A 17,546-nucleotide genomic window follows, 5' to 3' on the forward strand; every position below is an offset into this window, starting at 1 on the left:
ACTGATGTCTTTCCCTCCTCTCGCTCTCTCTCTTAGATAAAATCTACCTGCTGACAATTACAGCGTGCTTTTAGGCAGGTTTAGAAATGTCACTAAAATCAGGCCAGCAAATACTTTGGAACCTGTTTTCCCTGGGGTTCCTTGCCTTGTAGCACTAATAATACAATAAAGCCTCCTCCTCTTCTCTTCTTCAACCTTGCCTTTCCTGTACGTGTTTCTTCTTTTCCTAGGCTTGCCTAAGTCATTCTACTTGGTATCGATCTTAAAAAAAATGCTCCGTCACCATGGAGCACAGCCAGCTGCAGCAGTGGCAACCAAGATCCTCTCTGCATGAAGAAACAACAGACAAAAAAAAAAAAAAAGAAAAAAGAAAAAAGAAAAAAAACTTTTCTGCTATTGTTTTTCTTCCCCTAAAATTTAAATTTTAAAATTCTTTTTTCTTCTTTCAAGATTTTATTTATTTATTCATGAGAACCACAGAGAGAGAGGCAGAGACATAGGCAGAGGGAGAAGCAGACTCCCCACCGAGGAGGGAGCCCAATGTGGGACTTGATCCCAGAATCCCGAGATCATGACCTGAACCAAGGGCAGCTGTTAAACCAATTGAGCCACCCAGCACCTGTTTTCTTTCTTCTCTTCCTCTCTCTACCGCCTCTTCCTTCCCCCTTACAACTCCCCTCTCCTCCTACCCCCTCTGTTTCTCTCTTTTTCCCTCCTTCCTTCCTCCCTGCATGTTGTCTTCCTCATATTCTCTCTGGTTTGTTCCTCTTCTCCCTTTGTCCTCCCCCCCTGCCCTGCCCATTGCTGCTGTTGGAGTGTGCAGATAGTAGAAAAATCTCTGCTAGTGAGGTCAACATGTGTATCCTGAGTCTGTCATTGTGGACTCCCCTGATCCTGAGCTCAGCGGAGCCTGGAAGGCATATTTTAAAGACCCCCATGTGGTAGCCACCCCCAACTGTCTGCTTTAAATGAATTAATTGTTATTAAGGGACAACCTGAAGCTCAGTCCTTGCAACCGTAACACAGAGTTGCAATTCATGTAGCACAAACCCCATAAGGCATAGATAGCAGTATGCTCATCCCTTTTCGTTTGAAGGGATGAAGTCTTGAGGTGGGGTGTGGAGTGTCTGCCATTTCTGTCTACATTTCTCATTTCTCATTTCTCAATTCTCTCACATCCCCGAATCCAGGGATGTGAGGCCCAGTGGCTCTGTCTGAGTCAGGAGTGTGGAGGGACACCAGCCTCACAGCCACCGCCTGGAGCATCTTACTGATAGGGTGAAAGTTTGGGCTGTAGCTTCCTTGACCACCATATAATCCGAGCCTCTGAGAGTGGTATAGATGTGTGCATGACTTCGTCATGGCCTATCCAGGCCCTTCTACCGGGTCCAGGGCTTTGAAGCCATTCGGTGGGATGGTAGCAATACAACTGGGGCAGAGAGAAACTGCAGAGCTATCAGAACACCCAGTGCCTTGCCTTCCCCCAGCAGCCTTGCTGGGAGTCCTCCTCCTTGAGATTGTCCCTCCTTCTCATTCTCCTGGCTGTGCTTTCTCCTCCCGAGCTTACTAGAAGCACTGCCCAGCATTTTGCTGATTGCATGAGGCTTCATCTCTGCCTGCAGTTGACCAGCAGAAATCACATTTTGTAATCATGAGCTGAGTAGAAGGAAGACAGGCACAGGTCCTTTTCCATCTCTTCTCTTAGTCATCATATTTCTGAGGCCTTTTGGAAATCTATATGCCATGCCATGTTTTATGCATAGTGGCCTAGCTGTATGTGCACATTTAACATCTATGAATTTTCCTGTATGTGTGCAGAAAGAGATATGGAGGGATTTAAATGCTTGAAGAGACTGCCCATCTTACACTCGATGGGCGTGGCCTCCAGATTGAGACTTCCCAAGGGGATAGCAGATTGCGTGCTTCCATCTTCTGCTCTGTGCAGCTTTTCTTGCCTCCCTGAGTATGAGTCTAGTATTTAAAGACTCAGTGTGTATTTTGAGTACAAAGTGACCCCTGTGTGAAACTGGGCCACATGGGAGAATTCTGTTTTTCCAAACTGGAGTTGCAGTGGCGTATTTAAGCAAGAACACAGGGATTAAAAAGAAGAGCGTAGGCACTGGAGTCAGACTGCCTGGTTCCACATCCTGGCACTAGCTACTAGCTCTTGTCTTCAATCTTTCTGTGACTCAATTCCCCATCTGTAAAGTGGGGTTAGGGTTTGTAGGAAAGGGAAAACTTTTCCTCTCTCTCTTAGGTTCAGCACCTGAGGCCTGCAAATTAAACTGACAGAAGAGAGACTATTTTAAGAGGAGAAATGATACATGATGCATACACACAGGAACTTTACAGGAAAGGAGTCAAAACCCAAGCTTAGAAGTGGTGAGGCTTGAGAGTTTATATGCCATTTTATCAAAGGGCAGTATATTGTGGAGAAGCAGGTGGACAAAGGAAAAGGGATTTGGGCTTCTAGGGGCTGTAAATCATGGGAAAGTAAACAGCTGGGGTGGGGACACAAATGGCAGATAAGGGTTATTTAGTAAGATTTGTTATGCAGACTCAGATTGGTGCCATCTCTAGGTTCTTGTCTTGGTGGCTAGGAGAGGGGAGGGGAATACCTTCATAACATGTTTATGCCCTGCTTTTAGGCAGAAAGGGGGGGGGCAGAGACTTCTAATGTCTGCTGTTTAATTGCTTTCAGGTCAAAATAATCATTATGCCAAAGTGGCCTATTTTGGGGTGGCACAGGCTGATCCCTTTTAGCATAAAGAGTAAGAAACTGGGATCCCTGGGTGGCGCAGCGGTTTGGCGCCTGCCTTTGGCCCAGGGCGCGATCCTGGAGACTCGGGATCAAATCCCACATCGGGCTCCCGGTGCATGGAGCCTGCTTCTCCCTCTGCCTGTGTCTCTGCCTCTCTCTCTTTCTCTCTGTGTGACTATCATAAATAAATAAAAATTAAAAAAAAAAAAAAAAAGAGTAAGAAACTCCAGGAGTGGTTACCAAGGATTAATTCTAGTAAGCATTTTATAAATGTTACTTTTCCCTCTTGGTGAGATAGGGGAGCAAGTCTTAAACCACAGAGCTTAGGAAGTACATGCATGCTCTTTGTGAACCGTCGGGGAGTTGGAAATGCCTTCCTAAGCCAGCTTCCCACAGAATCCAAGATGGGTAAGCCAATAGCCATGGTGGGGAGCGAGGCCTGGCCTTGCTGAAGACTGAAGACCTTCCTTTAACCAGAGACCTTAGAGAGGTCTGGAGGGACTGGCCAGTGGTTAGGAAGGGTTGTGTTGGGCCAGGCAGACTAGGAATGATGGCTGACTAAGTAATCTTTCATGGCCACTCCTCCTGCCTGCCCTCAGTGCTGGCTCTTGAGCTATATTCAAGGCAAAAGCCTACATTCTTCCTCGTCCTCTATTTTGCTCTCTGATCAGTGTTTTCTCTACCCACCTCCGAATATATGCTCCGTGTACCATTTGTCAGTATGATCATGGTAACCCAAGCCTCCCGGAAATCCCTTCCTGAGCTGGATCCAGTTAGACTTCCTTCTCTAGGGGCTCAGCTCTAAATCCAGCTAATATGGGAAACTAAGGCCTGCTGCTGAGGTGTTAATGAGGGTTAACGAGTTTGTCTCACCCAGGCCCAGCTTGATGTGATACAGTTAACCTCTATCACATTATTTGATGGCACAATTTGCCCCTCCTCCTCTTCTGTCCCTGTTCCCACTGGCCTGTTGTAATTTGGAAAGTGTCCAGCTTGAGTCATTTCTTTGGGTGAATATACTAGTGTGTGGCCTGGAAGTTCCATCCTTAACTGTGGTTGTGCTGGAACAACAGAGAGATCTGGGAAGCCCCTCGCTTCCAACAGAAGCTACCCAGTTAGGTTTCCATGGCACCGTGATTTAGGGTGGGAAGAAGACACCACAGGAAGTGTCCGTCCTTTTTGTACTTAAGAAAGGAACTCATTTCCCCCTGAATCTAGTTCCTCTCAAAGGAATCCCCTCATGTTAGATATGGAACATTTGCAAAGTACCTTACCCCAGGGTATCTGCTCATGTGAAATACTTGAAATAAATAAGAGTGTGGCTTGTCAACTGGACTGGTAACACTGAAGTCTGTTTTCTTCTCCTGTATCTTGGAAGATCTTCCTTCTTCAGTGATGTGTGTCTTGAGCCTTGGACTTGCTCTTTTCTTCTGGTCCAGCCACCCTCCTAGATGTGTCTTAAAAGCAAGTTGGGGGATCCCTGGGTGGCGCAGCGGTTTGGCGCCTGCCTTTGGCCCAGGGCACGATCCTGGAGACCCGGGATCGAATCCCACGTTGGGCTCCCGGTGCATGGAGCCTGCTTCTCTCTCTGCCTGTGTCTCTGCCTCTCTCTCTCTCTCTCTCTCTCTCTCTGTGTGTGTGACTATCATAAATAAATAAAAATTAAACAAACAAAAAAAAGATTTAAAAAAAAAAGCAAGTTGGCCTAGTTAGGATTCTGAATACATCTTCTGTAAAGCCAAGATAGTTCTTGGCTGGCTTTCAGAATCTCCAGGTTTGGGTCCAGATGCCTCAGGGCAAGGCAAATTGTCCACTCACTGTGCTCATCTTCTCCGGGGAGGCTTTGTTGTGTTGGAAATAAAGGAAGACCACCCATGTGAGAATGAAAGCTATTCAAGGCTTGCTATCACAAGATAGTCCCCCACCATCATGTGTGCTCTGGCAGAGGCTCAAAGGCTGGCAGAGAGGTAGGAAAGCTTTATCTTGGAAAAAGAGGACAGCTTTAGGTGTGTCCTCGTGGGAGGTCGCTGTCACAGGGAAGCTGGAGGTGGCTAATGAGAAGCCAGGCGTCTTCCATGGCTGGTTAGGGGTGTGTGTTTGACTCTCTCCCACTGGTCCTGACTTGGAAGTGTGGATGGGAATTACAGCACCCATCACGGATTTAGTCAAGTCTCAGCCATTTTGGGCCAATTATTACAGGAGTAATAATTATTGCAGAAGATAGCAATAATCTGACAGTTCCAAGTCTGATTTAGAGAGTATAGGCTGGCTTTCTGGGCAGGTTACCATACAACATGTGTTGGTTTCCTGCATTGGTCGCTGTGTATTATGGGTGAGATTTCAGTTTGTATGTACGGTCTGGCTATTGTCATCCATTCAGTCTCTCAATGGCAACGTGCAACGCTTCCTGTTTCTTGGTGTGAATGAAGTTCTCTGATAATTTTCCATAGGCTATGCATGCACTTTGGGAAGTAGTTTGTTTCTTTCTTTCTTTCTTTCTTTCTTTCTTTCTTTCTTTCTTTGTTTCTTTGTTTCTTTCTTCTTTCTTTCTTTTCTTCTTTCTTTCTTTCTTTCTTTCTTTCTTTCTTTCTTTCTTTTCTTTCTTTCTCTTTTTCTTTCTTTTTTTTCTAAGATTTTATTTATTTGACAGAGAATGAGAGAGAGACCATAAGCAGGCAGAGCAGCAGGCAGAAGGAGAGGGAGGAGAAGACTCCCTTCTGAACAGGGAGCCCTATGTGGAACTTGATCCCAGGACCCTGGGAACATGACCTGAGCCGAAGGCAGACACTTAACCAACTGAGACACCCAGGCACCCCCTGGAAGTAGCTTCTTTAAGAGACCCCGTAGCAGCTGCTGTGCTTGCTCAGATCCCTCTTCAGGAGGGGCTACTTAGCTCCACTAGGATGCCCTCAGGTGTCAAGAATCTCTTTTTGGGGAACTGCTCTCCCCTGAAGGGGCCGCCTTGCCCGAAGTTATGCCTTTTCCCTTAGGCAGCCGATAGCCAGTGACTGGTCAGTGCTGGGGACGTAAAGGCCTGGCCTCCTCAGCCCAGGTTGTGACAATTCTGAAGGACCCTTCCAGCTCCAGGCTTCCCATTACACTCTGCCGAGACCTTGCCCGGGATGGCTCACCTCCCTCTGCCCAGTTCTGCTTCCCTGTCGTGCCCGAGTGTTCCTCTTCAGAGCACTTCACGATAATCTTTGTTTGAGAATCTCCATCTCAGTCTGCCTCCCGGGGGATATTACCTCTAACAATCCCTCTTTAAATTCTCCTAATTTGAGTGTGCCATCTGTTGCCTGCTGGGACCATGACTGACACAGGATATTACATTTATTATTTATTCCGTTAAATGCAGGTTTATGATTCACAACAGGACTCTTTTTGTTATTGTTACTGTTTTCTCATGTAGATCAGGGGATATGAGGTTATTCAGGTCTGTCAGATTTACACACACTCTCTGTCTCTCTCTCCCCTTTTGTAATGCCCGATGTATATACTTAGGATTCAGAACTTAACAGAAGTGAGGTACTGCACTGAGGGACAGATGCAACATGTCTTGGTTTGGATTGGAGTTGCTCGAGGATTATCAGAGGCAGCTGGGTGCACAAACAGCTCATTTGTTGCTATGCTCTACACCTTTTGTTCTATGCCTGACGTAACTACTCTGCAAGAACAAGTACCCAGAAGTAGTTCAGATTATGGCAATTTTTACAAACATTGGACTCTCCTGGTTCTTGAGCCAAGTTCAGCACCCCCAAGCCAGCATCCTCACAGGGAAGAAAGCAGGATCAGGACTCAGGTGGCGATGGAAAATAATGTCCATTTACAGTTTGTGTTCTGGAAAGTTCTTTTTCTGCAGTTTCTGCGTGAGGGTGATTTAGAGCCCAGAGCTTTAAAGCTTGGGCTGGCAACCGGAGTGCCTCCTTTCAAATCTTCTTTTGGCCATTTACCTCTGTGTGGCCTTGGGCAAGTACTTATCCTCCCTGTACCTGTTCTCTCATTTGCCAAATAAAGACGGCAATAATGATAGTAGCCTGATAGTAGCCAATCACAAGTAGTTGTGCTGAACAAACAAGTTAATCTAGATGTAGAATTTAGGATTGGGCCTGGCATATAACTATTTACCATGTCCAACAATTTTCCATGTAGAATCTAAAAATTCCTGTGTGCTTAGATCTGTTCATATTTTCTGGTTTATTTGTTTCTTTAAGAAAAAAAAAATCACAGAGGAAGAAAAACAGAAAGACATTCCAACCCTAATATCATGATAGCCTTCACCTATATCTTCCTCTAGCACATTTCTTTTAAATAATGAAAAATGTGCTATGGCAAAAAAAGTAAGAAAGTTTAAAGATAAGAAATATATACTTAATTTCCTCCCAGTCTATCAAAGTTTTAATATTCATAACATATAAAGAGTACCATAAATCAATAAAAAAGACAAAGCATCCCATAGACATATGGGCAAAGTATATATATATATATAGGCAATTTACAGAAGAAATATGAATAACTCAATAAACATATGAAAAGATGAGTAGCCTTGCCAGTAATGCGAAAATGCAAATTAAAACTAAGATCCTTTGCTATTATTTTGGCAATAACGAGAAATGAGCAAACAAGATTCCTTTGTTCCTAACCAACCACCACCACCACTGGGCTTTGCCCCACACTACCACTAATATTTTGGAAGCTATTCATCTTCTATCCATGCTAGTGCTTGCTGTTAAGTTGAAATATTTTTTGGGGGGTTATGAATTAATGTTTTTCTATCAACATTTTAAAATTTCATTATCTGTAATCTCCCCCCCCCCCCCCGCCAGTCTTTCATTTCCTGTCTTTACTCTTTCAGCATCTTATTGGTGAATTAATTGTTTCCCTGGAAGATGGAGCAGAGTGATTCTCTCAGGTAATTTCTTCGACTATGCCCATTCTGCTACTCAGTCCATTTATTCGTATTGCCATAAATCATGTTTTCAATTTCTAGAAACTGCTTTTACTTTCTTCATAGCAATCTGTTTTGCTTTTCTGGGTTTGTTTTTCCCTTGACTCTCATGAGCTGTGGCTGCCATTTGGGACTTTGGATTTTCTGGTAACCCTTTATGCTTCAGATGAACCATCCATTTACTTGCAACCAATTGAGCAGGTTTCTCTTACCTGCAATCAGAATAATGCCTAACCAGAACAGGAGTCTTCTTGAGAACTGGAAGTGGGAGAGATCACATCTATTTAATTCAATCAGCAAAAGCTTTTATGTGGCAGTTTGTAACAATTCCTTTCATGGATGGTTTAGATATAAACTACCAAGAATGGGTCAAGTGTTCCTGGTTGAAGGAAGAACTGTAACAAAAGCAGAACAGTGGAAAGTTTAAGAAGCATCATGATTTGGCTGGATCCGAGGATAGAGGGGCCATTGGCAAAGCTGGAGTGGTGTTTTGGAGATATCATATAGAGGGCCTCGAATGCCAAGGAGAAGACTTTGAAACTAGTTTGACATTGGGTAGATATTAAAAGGGTTTGACTAAAAGCATGGCATAATGGAAGATGTCATTCAAAAGGATTAATCTGGCGACAGTATGCAGTATGGATTGGAGTTGTGACTGGTAGCAGGACAAGTGGAGGAGAGTACTGAATTAACTCAAAGTGTAATGAAGGTCAGAACCTGTGGAAATGGAAATATTTTACACTCTAGGCAGGATTTGGATATAGCTGTATTTTTATGTTCTACAGCTCAAGCATTAACAGATAATAGTGATAAAATGTGGAGTGGCCAAAAAAATAGCTCTTGCTGCATTAAAAACAAACTCATTCTTTACCCCCCTTAAAATATTAATTGAATAGTTTCTTCTAATATTTCAACCAATGACATTGACAACATGTGTGAAATTAGTATTGCATCCTTTGATAAGTTGAGGAACTCAATATTTAGAAATGTGTTTCTGAAAATGAATTCCTAATTTTTCCTCTAGAGTCTTCAGCTAAACAGTCTCTCTCTGACTTTTAGCATGTTTCAGAATAATTGTATTGATCTTGCTCCTTGAATAGTTTCTGGGAAAGTCTGTACTCTGAAGCTTTTCTTAACTTCAGAGACCCATGGGAATGGAGGCTCGCCCCTCCCAATAAAGCAAGTAAACTCAAGAATGATGGAGTGAGAATTGGATAAAAGAATTTAATTTGCTTGGTAATAGCACATCTAACCAAATTTGTTTTCCCTTCTGGGACTGCATATCAGTACTGCAAATGCTGGAGGTGAGGATGGGGACAATACTTAGATTATCTGAGTACAGTAGATTCTATGGTATGCTGTCCAGATCTATCTTCTCGTCTTTCAAGGACTTAAGTGTTGATTCCTCCCACTTCTGGGAGTACTGTCAGCCTTCTCTGGGAACTTCCCTTGGTTGAAAACACCAGTTTGCTAGGGGTACCTGGCTGGCTCAGTCAGTAGAGTATCTGACTCTTGACGTTGGGGTGGTGAGTTGAACCCCACATTGGGCATAGAGTTTACTTAAAGATAAACTCCGGGTCACACTTTTTTGGGGGGTGGGTGAGTAGACTATATCAGTGGATGGTCTGTTTGGGGATACAAAGGGCCCAGTTCATCAGCCCAACTTGGGACAACTCTGAAAGGCCATCCCAGCTTCAGGACTCTTATTGGAATTGGCGGAGACCTTTTATAGAGTTTCCTATTACTGGGTGTAACAAATTAACATTAATTTAAAGGCTTAAAACAACTTAGATTTTATATCTTATGGTTCTGGAGGTCAGAAATCTGAAATGGATCTCACTGAGCTAAAGCTAAGGTGTTGGCAGGGCTGTGTTCCTTTTGGTGGCTCTTTGGGGTAGAATCCATTCCCTTGCATTTTCCAGCTTCTAGAGACCACTGTATTCTATGGCTCTGACTCCTTCTTCCGTCTTCCAAGCCAGCAACATAGCATCTTTTCTCTTATCTGACCTCTGCTTCCATTCTTATTCTCTGACTCTGACCCACCTGCCTCCCTCTTTTCCTGAGAAGGACTCATGTAACTACATTAGACCCATGTGGATAATCCAAGCTGATATCAAGATCCTTTACTTAATCACAACTGCAAAAGTCCCTTTTTGCCATCTAAGGTGATATTCATAAGGTTATAGGGATTAGGACATGAGTATCTCTGGGGAGGGTCATTATTCTGCCTGCCACACCTTGGCTGTGACTGCATCATAGGCCGACTTCTCCTTCTGTCCAGTCCTGTTGTCTTCCATCCCCCACAGGTGTCCATCCTCAGAGTACTTCCCAGTAAACTTCCTGCACACAAATATCCACCCCTTAGTGTACTCCTTAGCAGATCCAGTCTGTTTCACAGAGCAATAGAGGAGGTTAGGAGCAGGGTCTGGGCATGGAACTATACTTTTGTCGTAGGGTTAAATTATAAGTATGCCTGAGAGCCTTGGCTGACCAAGAGGCTAACTCAGAATTCCTTGTCTTTACTCCCTAAAGAAATACTCCATAAGTCCAGAGATTTAGGTCATGTTTTAAAAGCAAGGGGCTCAGTTTCTCCTTGAATTTTTCACATAAGAGATTCTCTCATATAATGCTGACCAGAAATGATAGGAGGTATGTCTCAGGTTGGGTTTCCCAAAAAGCAGATTAGAAGAGGAAGGTAAGTCTGCAGAAAGTTTCTTAGGACATATCCTGGTGTCAACACTTCTAGAGGAGGGAAGGAATTGGAATTGGGCACAGGGAGAAATTGGGCTACAATGTAGTCTGGATAAACAATTTAGGCAATCCAGTGGGGGTAGCTCTGGAGCTGAGATGGTCCTTTAGAGGTGTTCCACGTTAAAATGAGGCCTATTCCTGCCTTGGCCAATCATTGGAAGTGAGCTGCCCTCAGAAAGAGGAGGAAAAACTGACAGACGGGTTTTCCAAAGTGGCTGTATGATTTTGCACTGCTCTGAGACACACTACAGGAGTTCTAGTTGCTCCACATTCTTATCAACTCTTGGTTTTGTCAGTTGTTACGTTTAACAAATTTTTTCAGCCATTCTTGAGGGTGTATGTCTCATTGTGATTTTCATTTGCATTTCTGGAATAACTAATGGCGTTGGACATCTTTTTATGTATCTCTTTGCCATCCATTTCTTTGGTGAAGTGTCTCTTCGCATCTCTGCTCATTGTTATTGTGGAATTTGAGTGCAGGTCTTTGATCAGATATGTTTGCAATTTTTTCTTAAGTCTCTTTCTTACTTGTCTCTTCAAGTGGCCTCTTTTTTTTTTTAAGAATAAGTGAACATAATCTCAACTCAGTGCCTAAGTTTTGAGAATGGAACAAGGAAGGAAGGAGCAAGGTGGAAAAAGGTGGAGTGGCATAACTGTAAATCCAAGAAGTGCAATCAAGAAGATTGGGGCACCTGGGTGGCTAGGTCAGTTGTCTGCCTTTGGCTCAGGTTGTGATCCCAGGGTCCTGGGATTGAGCCCCACATCGGGCTCCCTGTTCAGCGGGAAGTCTGCTTCTCCCTCATCCCTTCTCTCTCCCCCTGGCTTGTGCTGTCTCTGGATCTCTCTCTCTCTCTCTCAAATGAATACATAAAATCTTTAAAAACAAAACCAATCAGGAGGATTGACCAATTTTATAAGATACATTTTTCTGCTTGAATTACTTGGGCTACATGGTGCTGATGTAGAATTATGAAAAATAAATAAGCAAATTATAACAAGCTTGATTGGGAAACCTTGAGGTCCTTCCTAATGGGGAGGTTCCTGGCAGTGTAAATAGCACTCATTTAATGTTAATTTTACAAAAACAGTTGCTTATTCTGTATATAGTAAGGTATAAATGAGAGGGTGGTACTCAATAAATAAAATCCACTGTAAAGAGAGAAGCTGCTGCTCCAAACATGCCTAGATGTTGACCAAGTCTGTTTGGGGAAGATCCTGGAAGCTGTTCCTCCCATGGGGAGGAGGAACTCACCTGTGTTCCTTAAAAAGCAGAATGTAAGACACAAGGCCTTTGATACAGGAAGTTTATTTGGGATGTGATCTCAGGAAGCAAGAGTGAAGACATGGGGAGAGTGGGAACTTGGAAGGAGAATAAGCTTATTGGCTATGTAGTGGATGATGCCACTGCAATTGCCTAGCTTCTGTGTATTGACTCAGTTTACTCAAACCCCAGCTTCTATGTATTTTGCTCTTAGTGATTCATACCTGTAGCCTCCTTTATAGAAGTACCTTTGGGGCGCCTGGGTGGCTCAGTTAGTTAAGTGTCTGTCTTTGGCTCAGGTCATGATCCCAGGGTCCTGGGTAACAGGCTCCTTCTCAGCGGGAGTCTGCTTCTCCCTCTGCCCCTCTCCCATTGCTTGTGCATGCACATGCTCTCTCTAGAGTAAATCTTAAAAAAGATTTTATTTATTTATTCATGAGAGACACAGAGAGAGATGCAGAGACATAGGCAGAGGGAGAAGCAGGCTCCTCGCAGGGAGCCCAATGTGGGACTCGATCCCAGGATCGGGATCATGCCCTGAGCCAAAGGCAGATGCTCAACTGCTGAGCCACCCAGGCATCCCTAAATAAATAAAATCTTAAAAAAAAAGAAGTACACTTGAACTATTATAGTTGTCTTGTCTAGAGACATTGAGAGCAAGGAATGCCTGGGAGTTCATCTTTCCATTGCCCAAGGGCAGCCTATATCCAATGGCTGATGGGTATATAGGAGTGCAGTTAGGCCAGCTCCCTTCGTATGAGGTGGGACAAACTGGTGTGACTTAAATCCCAGAGATCCCAAGGCTGGGGTTACCCTAAAATATCACTGTTGATTTGTTTCTTCCCAGTCCTACTACTCTCCTTACTCTCTGACTACTTCCCCCCTGGAAGCACTTAGTTCCATAACAGATCACTCACACATGAATCTTCATCTCAGGGTCTGCTTCTGGGGATAGGACCAAAATCTAAGGATGCATTATGGATATTGCCCCTCTAGAGAATAGGACCATTATTACTCTGCTGGGATTTCATGAGTGTATGGAAAAAAATGAATATGCCATGTCTTATTTCATCCAGTTGGCAATTCATAAGAAGGTTTCATACTTTGTCTTTTTAAGAATATGAATATTCAAAAAATATTTAAAGAATTATGGGAAACAGACAAAAATTATGTGGGATATCAATCTTTTACAAAGCTCATTTCCTCTGTACTTTACATTCTCAATAACAATATACAGAATGAAATATTTCATTTCCCCATGCCTTAGTGTCTATTTTCACCCCAAGGTTTTAGTGAAAACGGTAATTTACATGATAAGATAAAAGCAGTATATAAAAACTTAAGAATATTGCAATTTTCCTAGTCCTTTCTTTGTATATGATATCACACAAGGTGCCTCTAAGTGAAAGAGTAACAGGAGTAATGTATTGCCCCTCTATGGAATTTAGTAAGCGTTTTTTTAAGAAAAATTTTTAAAGATTTAATTAAGTAATCTCTATACCCAACATGGGGCTTGAACTCATGACCCCAAGATCAAGAGATGCATGCTCTTCCAACAGAGCCAGCCAGGTGCTCCTAGTAAGGGTTTTTGTACATGCTTCCCAGAAAATGAGAAAGTCAATGACTGAATTGACTGTAGAACAAATCCATGTGCATATCACTTGCTTTGTGGGGCACCTGGTGGGCTCAGTTGGTAGAGTATATGACTCTTGATCTCAGGGTTGTAGGTTCAAGCCCCACATTGGATGTAGAGATTACTTAAAAAAAGAAAAATCACATGCTTTCCAGCTCCTTCTTTTCAAGTTATTTAAAGGAGGACCTAATTAAATTATCGACTAATCCATCATTAAAAATGCTTTCTTTTTTTTTTAAAGGTTTCATTTATTTGAGGGAGAGAACATGGGAGAGAGAACAAGTGTGGGATGGGGCAGAAGTAGAGGGAGAAGCCGACTCCCTGCTGAGCAGGGAGCCCGATGCAGGGCTTGATCCCAGGACCCTGGGATCACAACCTGAGCCAAAGGCAGGTGCTTAACTGACTGAGCCACCCAAGCACCCCTAAAAATGCTTTCTGATGATATAATCACTGTTTGACTTTTAGTATAGAACTTGAATTGGAGTGATTTTGCTGGAATAAATCTATCTGTGTTCATCTACTTATTTAGGTGAACAAATTTTCTCAATTCTTACATCTATAAGCAATACAAATTTACTGTAACTTTTTAGGATCCCAGGTACATTATTTAGTTCATCTCATGAAAGGCTCATTTTGTGCACAGTCTGATATAATCTCTGGAGATTGCAGTAAAGAGCACCCCCTGTGCTATGCATTATTTTTTTCGTTTTCCTTTCCCTTACTGGTTAGGCAAGAAGACTCAACTTGGATTGTATTTCTGCTACCTCTGGGGCACAGGGTTGCTGGGGACCTACTCACTAATTATCGAAAAGAAGCAGCAGAGAGTCCTTTTATAATACTTTTCAGACAAAACAGCATTAGCTTCATCACTTCAAAATTACTTGGCAAGATGCTATCAATACAAGGCCACAATGTTTGCTACATCATTAGGAATCTCTAAGGCACCAATAAAAATTTCGTAATGCATATATTTCCTTGATGGATTTTGAGTGTCTGATACTCTTAGCATCTTCAACTATACATTTTCTAGGAAAGCAGTCTTTAAACATATTGTCCATAATAACTAGCCCTACATTAATAGATTTCATTTATCCAAATTGCGAGTTGGGATTTTCCAAGACTTTACTTATCCTTAACTTATCCTTTTTGTTATACTTACGACAAATGAGACTGAAATATAACCACTGTATTCATTGTGCTTGTTACTATCTTAACACTATTAAAAACAGGAAAAAACCAGTGAGACGTGCCTTGCTGTTAGGGCAAATTTTAATTTTGAGAAAATCTTGCAATCATTGCAAAGAAAATGTTAGAGTTAAGTTGCTGGTGAACTAGACTGTTTGATTTTAAGTGCCCCTAAGAGACTAAAGAAGAGAGAAGAGAAAAAAAAAATAATCATGCCACATTTGACTCCAGAAAATAAGCAGCTTCATCATACATCAGTGCCTAAAATATGAGTGAACATTAGAATTGCAAATGAATTGGGGGAGGAAAGAACTCTGTCTTCTTTTACATGATTTTGTTTTGCATTGGGCTAAGGGATTTTTTTCCCCTATTTCTAACTAAGAATGAATTCTCAACTAACCAAGCAATAGCATGGACAAGAATTACCCTTTTGCAAGTTGCAATAATGAAATGGATGCTTTGTTGAAGTTCTGCCTCTTTTAAAATCATATAAGTGAATCTGATGAAGTTGATTACTTAGAAAAATAGCGTTTATGGCAGAGAAATATTTTACCGCAAACATATGCTTAATTCCCAAAGCATGATGCTTTGTGTGTAAATATGCTTGGGTTCCGAAGGCCTGAGGTTTTTGTTCAGATGAGGAACCAGATCCCACTGGATTGAATGATCACATCTTGGGATGCCAATGTATGTGGTTTGATTTTAAGTGCCCCTTAGAAAATGAATAGTCATCTGTAACTCCCACTTCATGCTGCTTCCCAAGTGCTGGTTCTTTTTATTTTAAATTTAATTTTATTTTTATTTTAAAGATTTATTTATTCATTTGAGAGAGAGAGACAATGAGAGCGCAGGTAAACAGTGGGGGGAAAGGACAGAAGGAGAAGGAGATAGAGAATCCTCAAGCAGACTCCCCACTGAGCATAAAGCCTGATATGGGACTCCATCTTAGGACCTGAGATCATGACCTGAGCCCAATTCAAGAGTTGGCCACTTAAACGACTGAGCGAACCCAGGTGCCCTTAAAAATTTTATTTTTGAGTCCTCTCTACACTCGATGTGGGGCTTGAACTAAAAAACCTGAGATCAAGAATTGCATGCTCTACCGACTGAGCCAGCCAGGTGCCCCTGATTCCTGCTTTTTAAACAGAAGCTAAATGGGGATTTCTACCTTGATTGTTGTTACTGTGTTTTGGAATTTGTTTTAATCTAACTTTGTTTTGTGTGCAAGCATGATGTACCTTCTCCACTGGTCCAGATAGGAGAAGACAATGGGAGTTAGGTGGAGGAAAATCTGAGTGTAGAATCCAGCCCTTCTAATTGTGTGACCTCAGGCAAGTTAGTAGGATTTAGGGCTTGGATTTTGAGTTTTATTACCATTTACAAAAGATGTAGTGTTCTTATTCACCCTAATATATCAGCTCTGTAAGTCCTAGAAGAGAGCTCTTGCCTTCTTTTTTTTTCTAAACACAGTTGTGCACATACAAGGACTTAGGAAAGTTAGATATGAATGCCAGTAATTAAACCCTCTTTACATGGATGAATAAAGCAACCCAAGGTCCATGTGAAAGCCTGGCATTTGTCCCTATACTCTGGTCCCTCTGTTTTCACTGCCTCATGGCAGGATGAACTCACATGCTATAGAATCCAGGGTTATTTCTCTTGTGTTTTTTACCTTGGGTGAATCTAGATGACAATGAGAGATTAAAAAGGATGGTACCTAATGACCAGTTTAAGGCGACATTCCACGAAATAGTAAATGTGCTGTGTGAATACATGTGAGTACCATCTGGGCAGTCAGGAGAGAAGAAATGTGAGACCCAGCTTTGCATTCAGAGGGAGAAGCACTAAGTTGTGAATAGAGACCTGGGCAGAAACACAGGAGCACTAGTCTCAGGGTGGATGTGGCTCGTCTGTTGTGTGAAGACCCTGTGTTAACCTTGTTGGAAGAAGTTACCTTACAAGGGGATGCCAAGTTTCATCAAACCCCATGGCCACCATCCTTCCATTGAATCCAGACCCATAACTGGAGTCCTGTCATAGTATGCTTGGTCAGGGACAAATTCAAAGACAGAATGGGGAGGAGTGAGCTTCAACATTGGTGAAAAGAGCAAGTTTCCTGCAAAATTGTACCAGCAATAATCTGGGGAGTCTATATGAAAATGAATTCTCGAGGTACTAGACCAGAGAAGGCGAAATGTAACATTGGCTAAATCCACCTATTGATAGTTTCTGCTTCATGTGGAAACTCAGCAGTCTGGACAGTCCAGACAGATTTGATTCTGTGTATTCCCTGAAATGGCTGAGATGGTTGGCTAAGATCTAACATAAGAGTGGCCTGTAGGGTTCAGGTGCCAGAAGTAGCCTGGAGGAACTCAAGGGCTCAGAAAAATTAGGACATTGGAGTGGATTTATTATATGTGCCCATTCTCGACTTCTCCCACTGTATCTGCTAGCAGATGGCCAATGACCTACTCCTTTTTTCTCAAGGCACTGAGAAAAGCATGGGAATGTGGCCTTGAAAACTCTGTCATAGCCACCTTCTTCAAGTTTGTGATAATGGTGGGAGAGGTCACCATTGTGCTGGACTTCCTCATTTCACGGAGAAGGATGAAATCTCAGGGTGGTAAAGGCCAAAGGGAGACATTGAACTACTAGAGACAAAATGGGTCCAGTTATGGTTACAGGCAGCAGAGCCAGAGTGGCAATTAGGATGTTTTGTTGTGTAGGGATCTCTGGGGATGGCTCATTGATTTCAGGGGCCCTGACTGAAGTAAGTTTTCAGTTTATTGTCACAGTTCAGCTTCCTAGGACCAAATTCTGAGACAAGATTTGCATTGTGAAATTTTACTGGAGACTGATGTTGGGATTAACACCCGTCAGGGAGTGGAAAGAAGCAGGATGAGGCTGAGGGAGAAGCTGAACTATGGTATGATCACCATAGAGGCTACAGCTAATGCTACAGTGAGCTTTAGAACCTGCAGAGGGTTCTGATTTGGAGCAAAGTTGCCTG

General features: G+C 42.6%; 1 protein-coding gene across 23 annotated transcripts in view; it reads left to right on the forward strand.

Moving 5' to 3' along the window:
- The window catches only part of LOC144308397 (uncharacterized), a 469,309-nt gene that overhangs the window by 99,100 nt on the left and 352,663 nt on the right, over positions 1-17,546 (forward strand). For 22 of the 23 annotated variants that reach the window (XR_013374874.1, XR_013374875.1, XR_013374873.1 and 19 more), the window contains one exon: positions 7,614-7,670. The exons of the other annotated variant lie outside the window; for it this stretch is intronic. Coding sequence is in view for 1 of the 22 variants with exons in the window: in XM_077888794.1 (XP_077744920.1) it covers positions 7,614-7,627 (14 nt within the window). In the remaining 21 variants the exon portion in view is untranslated. The remainder of the gene's footprint in view (positions 1-7,613; positions 7,671-17,546) is intronic. 23 annotated transcript variants of the gene reach the window in all.

This window comes from Canis aureus, chromosome X (assembly GCF_053574225.1).
Source record: "Canis aureus isolate CA01 chromosome X, VMU_Caureus_v.1.0, whole genome shotgun sequence".
Lineage (NCBI taxonomy): Eukaryota > Metazoa > Chordata > Mammalia > Carnivora > Canidae > Canis > Canis aureus.